The sequence below is a fragment of the Abrus precatorius genome, unplaced genomic scaffold (assembly GCF_003935025.1).
Source record: "Abrus precatorius isolate BTA unplaced genomic scaffold, Abrus_2018 Scaffold6, whole genome shotgun sequence".
NCBI lineage: Eukaryota > Viridiplantae > Streptophyta > Magnoliopsida > Fabales > Fabaceae > Abrus > Abrus precatorius.
This window is the reverse complement of record NW_020874406.1, coordinates 23,888,034-23,901,293: the sequence shown is the minus strand read 5'-3', so window position 1 is coordinate 23,901,293 and position 13,260 is coordinate 23,888,034. Positions and strand designations below refer to the sequence as shown.

General features: G+C 23.0%; 1 protein-coding gene across 1 annotated transcript; it reads right to left on the bottom strand.

Annotated features, from left to right (window-relative positions):
- Nucleotides 1–4,085: 4,085 nt before the first annotated feature.
- On the bottom strand, nucleotides 4,086–12,029 carry LOC113870439 (protein DETOXIFICATION 29-like). Its single transcript, XM_027507032.1, has 7 exons — nucleotides 11,808–12,029; nucleotides 10,671–11,212; nucleotides 7,380–7,466; nucleotides 5,401–5,457; nucleotides 4,922–5,279; nucleotides 4,239–4,325; nucleotides 4,086–4,160 (listed from the first exon to the last, which is right to left on the bottom strand). The coding sequence occupies exons 1-7, from the start codon at nucleotides 11,808–11,810 to the stop codon at nucleotides 4,086–4,088; spliced, it is 1,209 nt and encodes a 402-aa protein (XP_027362833.1). The 5' UTR covers nucleotides 11,811–12,029.
- Between the last annotated feature and the right edge of the window lie 1,231 nt (nucleotides 12,030–13,260).

Here is a 13,260-nt window from a genome sequence, read left to right as displayed (position 1 = left end):
TTTTATTAAAATAAAAATTTAAAAATATAAATTATTTTAATTTTATTTTTACTATGGTCATATGTTATTTTTTTATATCTATAAATTTTATAATATAAATATTTTTACTATGGTCATATGTTATTTTTCTATATCTATAAATTTTATAATATAAATATTTTTATCTACAATTTTTATAACGATGATATTTATTTAATTTTTTAAATATAATAATTTTTTAGCTCATTCAACAAATTTTGTAAGTGTTATTTTTTGTGATCAATTTTATGTATTTACTGTGATTTTATTTATTGAATATAAGATGTCTTTACACAAATAAAATATAATTATCATAAAAAATAATTAAAATATTTATTGCTTTAATAATTTTATAAAATTAAATTAAGAAAAAAATATATAATTTTTTAATATGAAACATTTATAAATGCTCAAATAATATTTTAAAATTATATAAAAATTATTACAATTATTTAATAATTATCAATAACACATAAAAATTAAAAAAATATGTAAACTAATTTGATAATAAAATATTTATATTTTTATTAATATTAAGATATTTTTTTATCACAGACTTTATTAACAGACTTTAAGTTAGGTCAGACCACCTAAATAAATCAGATCAGACTCAACATAAGGTAATAGGCTAGGCTCAAGCCTAATAATTATGTTACAGGTCAGACCTATTTAGAATAAAGTCTAATTTAACCTGACATATTATCATTCCTATTTCTAAGTATAACCTAAAAATTATTATTATTTTAACACATATTTAAAACAAAAAGAAATTATTTATTTTATTTTGAAGTGTGTTTTTAAAATACATAATGTAATAAAATAAGTTATAATGTAAAGATCGTTATACATTAAATCATATGCAATATTCTTTTCTTATATCCAAATAAACTAAGAGAACAACAAAGCTAATTAATATCGATCAAACAAAGATATTTCAGTTACTGATCAGCTTTAATTCTTTAAATTTTATAGCATTCTTCAATCGTGTATGATTCATATGACGTTGATTATTATATCTATGAGTTGTTCTTAAATATTATCCCATGTGAGATGCTTACTAATTGGTCGTCATTGGACAAATATATACTATTTTTTCCTTTGCTTTTTGGTTATAGACACAAAGAAGCAAAAGGAAAATTTATCTGGGGATTGTGAAACTTCGAAGACAAATTTCCAGGATCTCTAAGCTTGGTTGTCGAAGCCTCATCAGTGCAATAGTTTAAATGAAAAATAATAATAATAAAAAAAAAAAAAACTCATTGATTGATTAGGGAATTATTGGAATTTGGAAGAATTCAAAAGTACATACGCAGTTTAAAGATTATCATACTTCATAGTAAGCTTGAAACATGCAAGTAATTAAGCTCATTGACATTTTGTACGAAACAAATACAAACAGAAAAGTAAAAAAATAATTATATTGAATATTTTTTTGATTTTCAGTAATAAAATATGAGGCGTTAAAAAAGGAAATATATTAGGGAGGAAAATATAACTATTTTTTTTTACAAATAATTAAATTAAATATTTTCTGCCGTTATTTTCTGTCTTCAGGGCCATTTTAGATTATGAGAGGATCCAAATCTTATTATATACACAAGAAATGAATATTTTTTTTTTCTCTAATCTAGTAATTAATAATTTTTTTTATCATTTTTAAAATTTTACTTAGTGTGTATTTGAGATTAAGGGTGTAAATGAACTGTGTTATTGGTGAATTATTTGAGATTCAGTCAATTTATTTATGCTTACCTAAATCTATTTATTTAATTAAATAAATAAATTTAAACTTAATTTATGTTTGATTATTTAAAAATAAATATAATAAAATATTATTTATTATTAATTAAATTTTATTAAAAATTTAAAAAAAATATTGTATTTAATCTCAATCTTCATTAATTCTAAAAATGCATAATTCAGCTATATTTTAGTTAAATTACGTATTTAATATATATAGTTAATAAATATTTACAAATTAGATCTTATACTTAAAAAATTTGTATTTAGTTTCTATACAAGTTATTTTTAACATTCTAGTCCTTCTAGTTAATGTTTGTGTCTTTACAGTCATAATAATATTAATAATAAAAGAGATTAAATTATAATAAAATATTTATACGTAGATTAAAACATTAATTATTTTAAGTAAAGTGACTAACATTTAAGTTTTTATAAAATATAAAAATTAATTTATAAATGTGTCAAATATAGAAACTAAATATATTTTAATTTATTATAATTTTAAAGAAGTTGTACAATTTAAATTTACGTATCTTAATTAAATATTTATGCAAATTTTGTAAGATCAAACATTCAATTAAGCTTTTTTTTTTTATATAATACAATTTTTTTAATATAAATTTTTAGTATTTTTAAAATTTATAATTTTTTTAGTTAGTAGTTTATTTTATATTTTTAAGACAAATTAATAATTTTTTAAAAAAGTTTAGTTAAACAATATTTTTAATTCTTATAAATAATATTATTTATGAATTATTTTTTATATTTAAAAAATATATTTTAATTATTGTATAAACACTTTATTATATTTTAATTTTTATTATAATAATATCATTAACATTATTAATGATAAGGATTAAAATGTAATAAAATAATTATATAAAAAATGTATTTTTTTCGAATACAAAGACAATTTTATAAAGGAGTGTAAATTATAAAAATTATGTATATAATTTAACTTTATATTTTTATTATAATAAAAAATTTATTTTTATTTTTTTCTTCTCGTATCATACAAATCGCACATCCCAATATAACAAATAAAAAACGAAGGTAACTATTAAAAAAAAAAAAACAATTGATGATGTGATGCGTACCCATCTTTTCTTAAAATAAAAGTTGTTCTCCAATATTTTATCCTTTATTAGGATGAACATAAAGTAAGAGGATAAAAAATTGAAATTTAAATGGAAAAAAGGAATTTTTTTTCTATGTTAACTTTATTATGTTTCTTTCAATAATTAAAAAGAAAAACATTGTTATTCATATTCTTTGTCTTTTTTTCTCTTCTGAAAAAATAAAACATAACTTATTAGGTGTAAAAGAGCCTTTCCACTTATATGATTTGTACGTAAAATTTCATTGCACGTACTTGAATTATCAACGCTATAACAATTTATAAATATTTTAGTTTGTTTGGATAAAATTATCAAAATAATTTTTTATTTTTGATAGCCATATAAGTTGTTGTTATCATTTTTTTACAAGAGGGATCGGTTTGGATTAGTAAAAGATCTAGCATTCTTATTATATTTTTTTAATGAATTTATATAAAACATTATTTTTAGTAATATATTCATTGAAATATAATTATGTATTATTTTAATTATTTTTATTTTATTTTGTAAAAGTTAAACATAAATAAATCAAGTTAAATTTATATTTCTAAAATTTAAATATATATAGTCCAATCCTAATTTCTCATGCATCAAATGTTATTTTTACGTACAAGGAACTAGGATTTAAACAATAAAGTGATTTTAAGTACAAAATGTTATCTCACTCAAGAATAACGACTCCTTCATTATATAAATCTGTATTGTATGCTTTAAAATATAACTAGTTAAGTATTTTGATTTTAAGTACAATAAAAAATATTGATTTATGTATTATAATTGATTGAATGTAAACAAATTTACAATAATAGATAAAATTATACTCATAAAATATATCAATAATGTTATTATTTTTATTATTACTATATTTAAGTTTTTCTTATCATATTTTAAGATTATATTTATAAATATATTTAATTAAAAACTTAAGTCTAATGTATATTTAGTGATAAATTTTGTTATTTTATTTAAAAACTTCACTACAAACTAGACTTTTAAATATACTTTCAAGTTTTAATAAAATAATTATGTCTCATAAATAAGTTAGATTCAAGTATCATCAAATTTATGAAATTAGTTCAGTCCATTTAATTAAAACCAAACCTGACCTAATTCAATAATATTTTTTCCTGTCCAATATATATATATATAGAGAGAGAGAGCTTATCTTACAATTAAATAAATGCTAAGTACTATGATGTTTCTTTATCATTTCTCAATCTCGTTCACCTCAGAATCTTTATACCCGCCCCACTTCTTTATCCTAGCTTCAGCAAGAGAGGCCTGCCATTAACACCCAATATTGAGCAATGAGCATCATTCTTACTAGATTTATATGAAAAAACAAAAACAAAACATTACCTCTGTATTCCAGTTGGTTCTGTAGATCATGAAGAGTAGCACACAAGTTTGTACAACGGTACCTGACATCATTCCAGACCAGATCCCCTGAAAATCATCAACCACACCAAAGCTATGATTAATTTAAAGATTTCTTGATAAGAACATGGTTAATTTATAATTTGTATTAGAATTACAATAAATATGCCATAAATTTTTTTTTAGTATAGAGATTTTACTAAGATATATATTGACAGAATGTGATATATATATATATATATATATATATATATATGATTAAATTATATTGGTGTAATTAAATTTATTCTTACACCGTTTAATAATTTTTTTAATAATTTAATTTTAAAATCAACAGTTGAATTGAAATTTAAGATTAATTTAAAAATATTTAATACTTTATTTATATATATTAAATTAAATTTAATTCTAAAATTAATAGTTAAATTAAAATTTGAATTTCAAAATATTTAATACTTTATTCATATACATTAAAATGAATATAATATATAATGAAAATTTATGAAAATAATTTTTTTTAATAACAATCTTATAAATGTTTAGTTTTGATAAAATTTGACACATATAATCTAAGTAATATATAATTAATTTGGATATAATTATATATATTGAAGTGTAATGAAATAATGGAAGAAAAGATAAATATAATAATAAAATTAACTCACCATGACGCCCAAGTCAAACTTGAAACCCAGAATAAGGCCGAGAGGAACACCAAATAGGTAGTAACAAGCAATGTTTATATACGCAACAGCAATCTGCCACCCTGCCCCAATGGCAACCCCTGAAAGCACTGGTTGCACACTGTTGATGAGAATACACAAAGCTAGCATAGGTGTGAGTTCCACTACTAATTTTTTGACTTGTGAACTGGTTGAAAACAAGGAAGGATACTGATTCCGGAATATGATCAGAATTAGGGAGAGCAATAGACCAATCACAGTGGAAGTAGTCACAGCAACCACTAGTGAAAATTTTGCATTTCTTGGGTGACCTGCCCCCAGTTCATTCGACACTCTCACACTGCATAGTTTTAGGACTCAAATTGAGCATAAATTAAATATTCTTCTATTCTTTGTTGAGCAATGTTAATTGTTCATGCACAAGAATTTTCAAATGAAGTTGGGGTATAATAATATCAAACCTTACGCCTGCGTTCAATCCGAAGGCTATCATGACTGCCAACCCCAGTATGTTCATGCTGCAAATTCAATATCAGAATTAAATGGGGCTCATCATTGTTGACCAAACTTTAAACGATTAATGGGAGAAAAAGCGTAATTAATTTGGTTGTTCATCTAGCAAAGTTGTCACGTTAGTTTTTTTTCTTTTCTTATAATACATTTTTCTCAATTTATTTTACGGAATTGATATTTCTCTCCGTATACACTCATATGCATGCCTATACACACAGATACATGCATTTGATAGAGAGGAGATCAATTTATACTATTCCAAATTATATCAAGTCTTATATAAACTCAAAGTTTTTATTATATGAATTATATATGCAAAATTTTAATTTATAAATATATCACATATATGTATATTAAAATTAATGTAATATACATGTTTCAAATATATCAAAATAAGAATGATCTAATTATCTTTTAATGTGTTTAACTTTACAAACTTTTACACAAATAATCTCAAGACCATATAATTATAATATAATATTTACATCAATAAAATCACAATCTATATAAAATTATTAATAATAAAAAATTGTATGTAATATACAAATTATTAAATAATTTATTATTTTAATTTTATTTATTTACAAGTAAATATAATATTTAAGATTTATTCTCTATGATCACGATAAAAAAAATATATGATATGGTCTATGTTATAAAAATTATTAATTGAACAAAAAAATCTGTAGTGCTTCTTGAATGATATAAAAATAAATATAACTTATATTAATGTAAATTAATCCTTTTTTAACGATGAATTTGGTTGTTTGTCATTGTCCAAATTAGACCCAGGATCAGTGTCTGCCGTCCATTTGCTTTTTTGGAATTGAGTGCCACCATGGTGGGCTACACTGTCATCTTCAATGGACGAGACCATTACTAATCAGAGCGAGAGAAATAATGAGAGCATGGGCACCCATCCAAAAGTAAGGATAAATCTGATATATAAAGACAAGACTTATATTATGCTTTTTAAATATTTTTTATATTATTTATCTATTAAAACTTGAATTTTATTTCAATAAATATTTATATTCATGTTATTACAGATTATTTAGACATGATCATAAATAATATTTAAATAATTAAAGTTAATTTTAAATAACTATAATAAATAAAAAATATTTTTTTGAGAAATATTTATTTTTATTATACTATATGACCTCTCGTACATTGAATATATATTTTTAGTTTACTTTTTTTTATAATTTATTTTTTAATTTTAAAATTTATAAACATATTAATATAAAAATTATATAATATATCTTATTTTATTTTAAATTTAATAACACCATAAAAAAACTCCACATCCTCTCTCTCTCTCTCTCTCTCTCTTTCTATATATATATATATATATATATATATATATATATATATCCACACACAAAAGAAAAAAAATAATATTGATATAAACTACACTAATAATTACACTGTTAAATAATATTATATATTAAAAAAATTAATATAAAATTATTTTATAGATTTAAAAATTTAAATTATGTCTACATAATTTTAAATGAATTTAAAATTATTTGATCTATTTGTACATTTATATGTGTGGGTATCACGTGCTTGTTTTTGGAAGAAGATTGTATCTATTAATTTTACTGTCTTAATATGTCTAGTGATTATTTTTATCTGAAATTTTAACTGTCACTTGGTTTCTTCTTCTTCTTTATGAACTTTAGTTTATTATAATAATAAAAAACTAAAATATGAGTTGATCTAAATTTAAGCAAACTTATTGAATGCAATATAAACACTTATATGAATTAGAGGTATGCGTGGTGGTGACCTTAAAATTTTTTCTATATATTCACGAAGATTCATTCGTATATAAATAGTGAATAAAAATAAGGAAATGGTAACAGTGAGATTTGCATGAAAAATAAAGTAAAGCGTACTATTAGATGAGTTCAGCAGTTACCAGATAGACAAGGCATCCACGGAAACCTCTGCATTCTTTAGGTATCCAGCGAAGAGAATCAGAGCCATGAAATACCAAATTTCCAGGCTGCACGAAATTTTAAGGGAAGTCAATACTATTTATATTTTTCGTTAATTCGTTTATTAATTTTTCTCGTCCACGTAGGGTCTCTTTAATTGGATTCAGTTGGGCCTGCTGGCCCAGTAACCATGCCTAGGTTCAATTGTTGTTAATTTTCTTGGGTCTGGGGAAAGATAGAGATATCAGCACACTACAACGAAAGAGGTCCAACTAAGGCGTAATCAATAACACAAAAGAAAGCCCGTTATATAGACCAACAAGCCCAGATTACTTGCTCAAATACCATTATACTTATATCAAACCCCTCCCCCTCCTAAAGAGTAGAATAAATTTAGGGGGCAGTGTTATGATGAGAGTACACTCTAATTAAGTTTTGATGTTTAAAAGGTAAGAAAAATAATTTATTTATTTTAAACTAAAATAAACAATGATTCCATGTTTTTTATTTAAAAAAATACTCTTTAAATAGTTGCTCAACAACTTTTGCAGGTCTTTGATCATAAAATTTAATATTTTTTTATTTCACTAAAAAATATCACACGATTAATAACTTTATATTAATAATATTGTATTTTTTATCTCTAGTTTGAACCACATGATTTTAATCCTCTTAAATTTTTAAAATTAATTTTTTTTATAATTTTAGAAGTAAGCAAGTGTAGTCATGTTTATATTTTTTTAAGCTAAAATCTATAATTTATATTTTGCACTAAATTTTTTTAATTATTATTTCAATAAAAAGTAAATAACTAAATGTTTTGAAGTAAACAAAATAGGAGGAGAGTTAAGTTTGCTTAATTTTAAAACTAAGTGCTCGTTTGATGTTAGAAATTGAATATTAAAATTGAAATTGAGCTTTATAATTTTAATTATCATGTTTGGATGTATATTTAGAATTGGAATTCTAATCTCATTGACTAATTTTATGAAATTTTATTACAACTAAATTTAGCTCACTTCAATTCTTAACCTGCATTTTAGGAATTTAAATTTCTAATATCATAATTCATAATTCACAAATATACTTTTACGTATCATATCTCTTCATTTTTGTGGTTTCTTGTTTTCATAGTTTTTGTTCTTCTCTCTTTCTTGTTGTATCTTAATTTCTTTTCATATGTTCTCTTATTTTTTTGTATTCTCTAATATTTTTAACTTTACTTTTACGTTGATTATTAATATTTTTTTTATGTTTTCTTATTTTTCTTTATTCTTTTTTTCTATGTAACGTTGATTATTAATAAAAGTAATTTTTCTTTATTACTCTTCTTCTTGTTCTTCCTATTATTTTTTTACATCTTTTTTCTTCATTTCTTTCTCATATTTTACATTTATTACATGTTTAATATATTTATGTAGTTGTACTGTATTGCTATTCTATATTTATTGCAAATTATATTGAAATTATTTTTTTGCACTTGACACAAACTATATTGTTTATGTTAATTGTATAATAAATTATTTGATAATTTTTTTGAACTGTTAAAATATTAGAAATTAATTCAAAAATCATTGAGAGTGCAAGAGAAATAAATAAAAAAAACTAATGTCAGGTGCAATAATTATTACAGTGATTATAATAATTTTATAATATAAACAAAAAAATATACCTAGAGAGCCAATAGACAAGAGTGATAAAGAAAACAAAAATCATATTTTTGAGGCGATTATATTATGAGACAAATAAAAATTATTATAATTAATTATTTCTTACTAGTACACTATAAAATTTAATTTCAACTTAAAATTCTAATTTTACATTCTAATTTTTTAAGTACGCCAAACATAAAATTATAATTCTAAACTAATATAATTCTAATAGAATTAGAATTAAAATTATAATTCTAAACTCTAATTCTAATTCTATGCAACAAACGAGCTAGTTAATTATTTTGAGAAAAAAAAACTTAAGAGTTCTAGACCACGCACAATTTGAATCAAAGACACTACAAGTACTATTAAATTAAATTTTTTATAGACAAGTTACGAATCATACGAAAACCTTTTAAATAAACTTGACAAATCTGTCGTGTTTCACTGTAATTCAATTAATAAAATAAAAGTGATAAATAAGTGTTTGATCAGATTGAAATTTGGCGTTAATATGTAAAAGATAATGAAATAATAAAAAGGTCAGGTAAAATGGTGTGAAGACACGAGAATTGTTAAATATGTGTTCATATTGTTCGCCTGGTTTTTGTGATTGACATTTATTTATCAATAAAATAACTAATAACGATTGTAATACACACAACAAATTTTTAGAATTGTTTTTATAACTTTTTTTTCATATCTATCAATCACGTCACTCATTTATACTTTTTGTCTATTATTTCAATCTTTTTTTTAAATGATATTCCCTTTCATCCTTTTAAAAAATAAAACAAAGTATTTTCTTTATTCTAATTATAAAAAATATAGAATAATTTTGAGATAAAATAATTATTAATTTTTATTATTAAATATATACTTACGTAACAATGACTAAAATCAACTATAATATCTAATATCATAAATATTTTTAAAATAAAATTTGTATTTATAAAAAATATCTGATTTAATTGTTTTTCTTAACTATAATGATCCAACCATTTATTTCTTATAAAAAATACGGAGGAGTATAAAGAAAAAAATATATTTAATATTTGTAAATATAATAAAATTCAATTAGTTTAAGTAAATATTAAAGTTCTAAAAATATTAAAATATTTTTAAATCTTACACATAACAAAAAGCATGTAATTTTAATTTACAAATAGATATATTTGTATATTTTAGAAATTAAAATTGAATAGAACATTTTTTGAGACTTAAAAAACTTATAATATTGTTAAAGATCAATTACTTAATTCGGTTAATTTAATTTTAATTTATTATTAATTTTGTTTATTTTGATCCTTAAGCTTTACAATTTTTTAAAATAGTCCTCTTCTTTATAAAAATCAAAATTAATTTATTAGAATATTTAACGTGTGTATTTAAATATTGTATTTAATTATTTAAATTTTTTTTGCTGACGTGTGTATTTAAATATTTAACGTCATTACTAAAAGGATTTTGTAATTTATTAGAATCAAAATTAATAATAAAATAAAAACTAAAAAAATAAATTGATGATATTTATAAAAATCAATTATAAAAGCATGTTACTCAACAAACAAAGCATTGATGATGCAGCAAGATCAGAAAGTGATTAAAAGGTTGACGCACCAGAACATGACAGCAGAAGCCAGAGAGAGACGAACAAAGGCCCATAGATTCCGAAACGCTTCGAAGGATAAGCCGGTCCAAGCCAGCCCACAAGTCCCGCTGAAAATATACACCAACTGAGCCACCACTATGAACCACCACGACGAGTTCAGCACCACCGCCGCACCCACCAACCCCAACCCTAACTTCAACATCAGTAACCAACTGAACACCGTGTGCAGGACCAATGCCACCGACGATATCCACGCCATCGCCATGATCTTGCTCTGCGCCTGCAGAAACTTCTGGATTGGGAAGTTCACGGCGTAAGCGAAGAGCTGCGGTATCATCCACACGGCGAACACCCCCGCCGCCTCCGCTATCGCCGCCGTTTGACCTATCGCCGTCAAAATCTGCTTGGCGAAGACGTAGAGCAAGCTGAGGAGAAGAGCGGTGGCGATGACAATCACCCACGATCTCTGCATGTATATCCCAAGCATGTCCACCCTCCCTGCCCCAAACGCTTGCCCACACAGCGTTTCCAACGCGCTTCCCATGCCAAGCTGCACCGTTTCCACCGCTTTTGTTACAATTACATTTTTTCCGTTATGATAAGTTAGTTTGTAGTTAAAGAAAGTCAGAAGTTCGTCAAAATATTTTCAATCCTTCATGACTCTTTTCTTTTAAAACCATGCATTTGCGTGCTCCTGAGTAAAAATGGATTTTTGTTTATCTAAAATATAATCATAATTGTAGAATAGAAATTTGAGAGATGCGATTGTAATAATATATATAACAAATTTTAAAAATTATTAAAATATATTTTAGTTGCTGTATTTTTAATCATCAACTATTAAAGTTACAGTTTTCTAAATGAATTATAATTTTTTATTTTGTATAATGTACAAAAATAAGGGAGGAACAATTTGTTTTTAAATTTAAAATAAAAAGTAAAATATTTTTCTTCTTCAAATAAATAAATAAAAATATATCATTATTATATTTGTTTCATTTTCCAAACATATTACAAGATAAAAATTCATGTGTAAATCATTAGTATGGTTACTTTTCGCTTAACTCTTTTTTTTTAAACTGTTGAAATAAAGGTAATACTAATTATCCAGGTGTAGATGGTGGTGGAAGTTAGATATAGCTTACCATAACACCGAGGCAGAAGCCAGCAATGACGGAGTTTTCGACGGAGACAGCGGCGAGGTGGAGGGTGCTAATATGACCGGAGAATACCTGAGTAACGAGGCCAAGACAATACTGGCAAAGACTGGTGAAGATGGCTGGAGCGGCGAGGTACCAGAGCTTCCTAGACTCATCAAAGTACTCTCTGAAAAACTCTCTCGAATTGCTTATCAGAAAGGTCTCATTAGATTCTGTGGTCAAAACTTCTTTATCTTCCTCATGTTCGTTCGGCGGTGGCAGCAGTGGCTGGCTTATGATACTACTGTTCTCCATCACCATGGATTATAGGATGGATTTTTATTTTTATTTTTGCTTAGGCAGGCCAGATATTTTTTTTATGAGATAAAATATTACTTGATCTTAGTGGAACCACTCTATGAATGCCAAGAAATTCTGAAAAATAACAAAACAAAATATTGGTCTTATATATATATATATATATATATATATATCTTAATATTTTTCAGTATAATTATCCTTCAAATTTATATTAATTAAAATGGTCATTAAATGAAAATAAAAAGGTTCACTAAGTGTTTATAATTTTTAAAAAATAATCATTAATATTTAATTATATTACTTTCTTGTTATTTTATTTAAAGTAATACATAATCTGAAACAAATCAAAATCTTCAAAATTTAAAAGAAGTACCATTTAGGGTTTATTTTGTTTATAGAATTTAAAAGTCATTAAATATATGTTTAAGTTTAGAAAATAATGTTTTTTGATAGAATCTTCAAAGATCATTAAACAATGTATTTCCTCAATATATATATATTTTAAAATATTAAAATAATTAATGTATTAAATATAACTCCCTTTAAGTTTTACATGATGAAAAAGAGAAAACATTACTTTTTTTAAAGAACATAAATTTATTAGAGTACAATATATTTGTATTTCACTCATTCTGCTCAATATAAAGATATTAAAAAAAAAAAAAGAAAAATTTAAAAAATGTACATTTTAAAAATATCTATAATAAAATGAATTATGCTGATACACACACACAAAACTAGAGCATTAAAAAAATATTAAATACAATATTTATTAAATTTACAATTTGTATATTTATAAAATTTCTTTAAAAATACAATAGCAAATAAAAATTTAATTATCATAAACACAAGAACTAAAAAAATATGTTAAACATTTTCAAAACTTTTAATTGTTAAGAAAATAAATTATTTTATAACAATATAGTACTCATAAACTAATAACAATATATTACATGTCCATAATTTCGATATGAAATTATTAATTTATGTAAATATTATCTTAATTATTTTATTCATAAAAATATTTAATACTTGTGAAATCAAATTCATATAAATATAATTTTAAAATTATTTAATTTTTTAATTATTAAAATTTGACAAGTTAATCCATTCTTTATACATGTACATGTGGACGCAA

Excerpts from the sequence above, each read along its gene's own strand:
- LOC113870439 (XM_027507032.1), bottom strand. Across the intron at positions 5,458-7,379 it reads GTGGATGCCTTGTCTATCTG|CATGAACATACTGGGGTTGG; the intron begins GTAACTGCTGAA and ends TTGAATTTGCAG. Across the intron at positions 4,326-4,921 it reads AGTTTGACTTGGGCGTCATG|GGGATCTGGTCTGGAATGAT; the intron begins GTGAGTTAATTT and ends GATGATTTTCAG.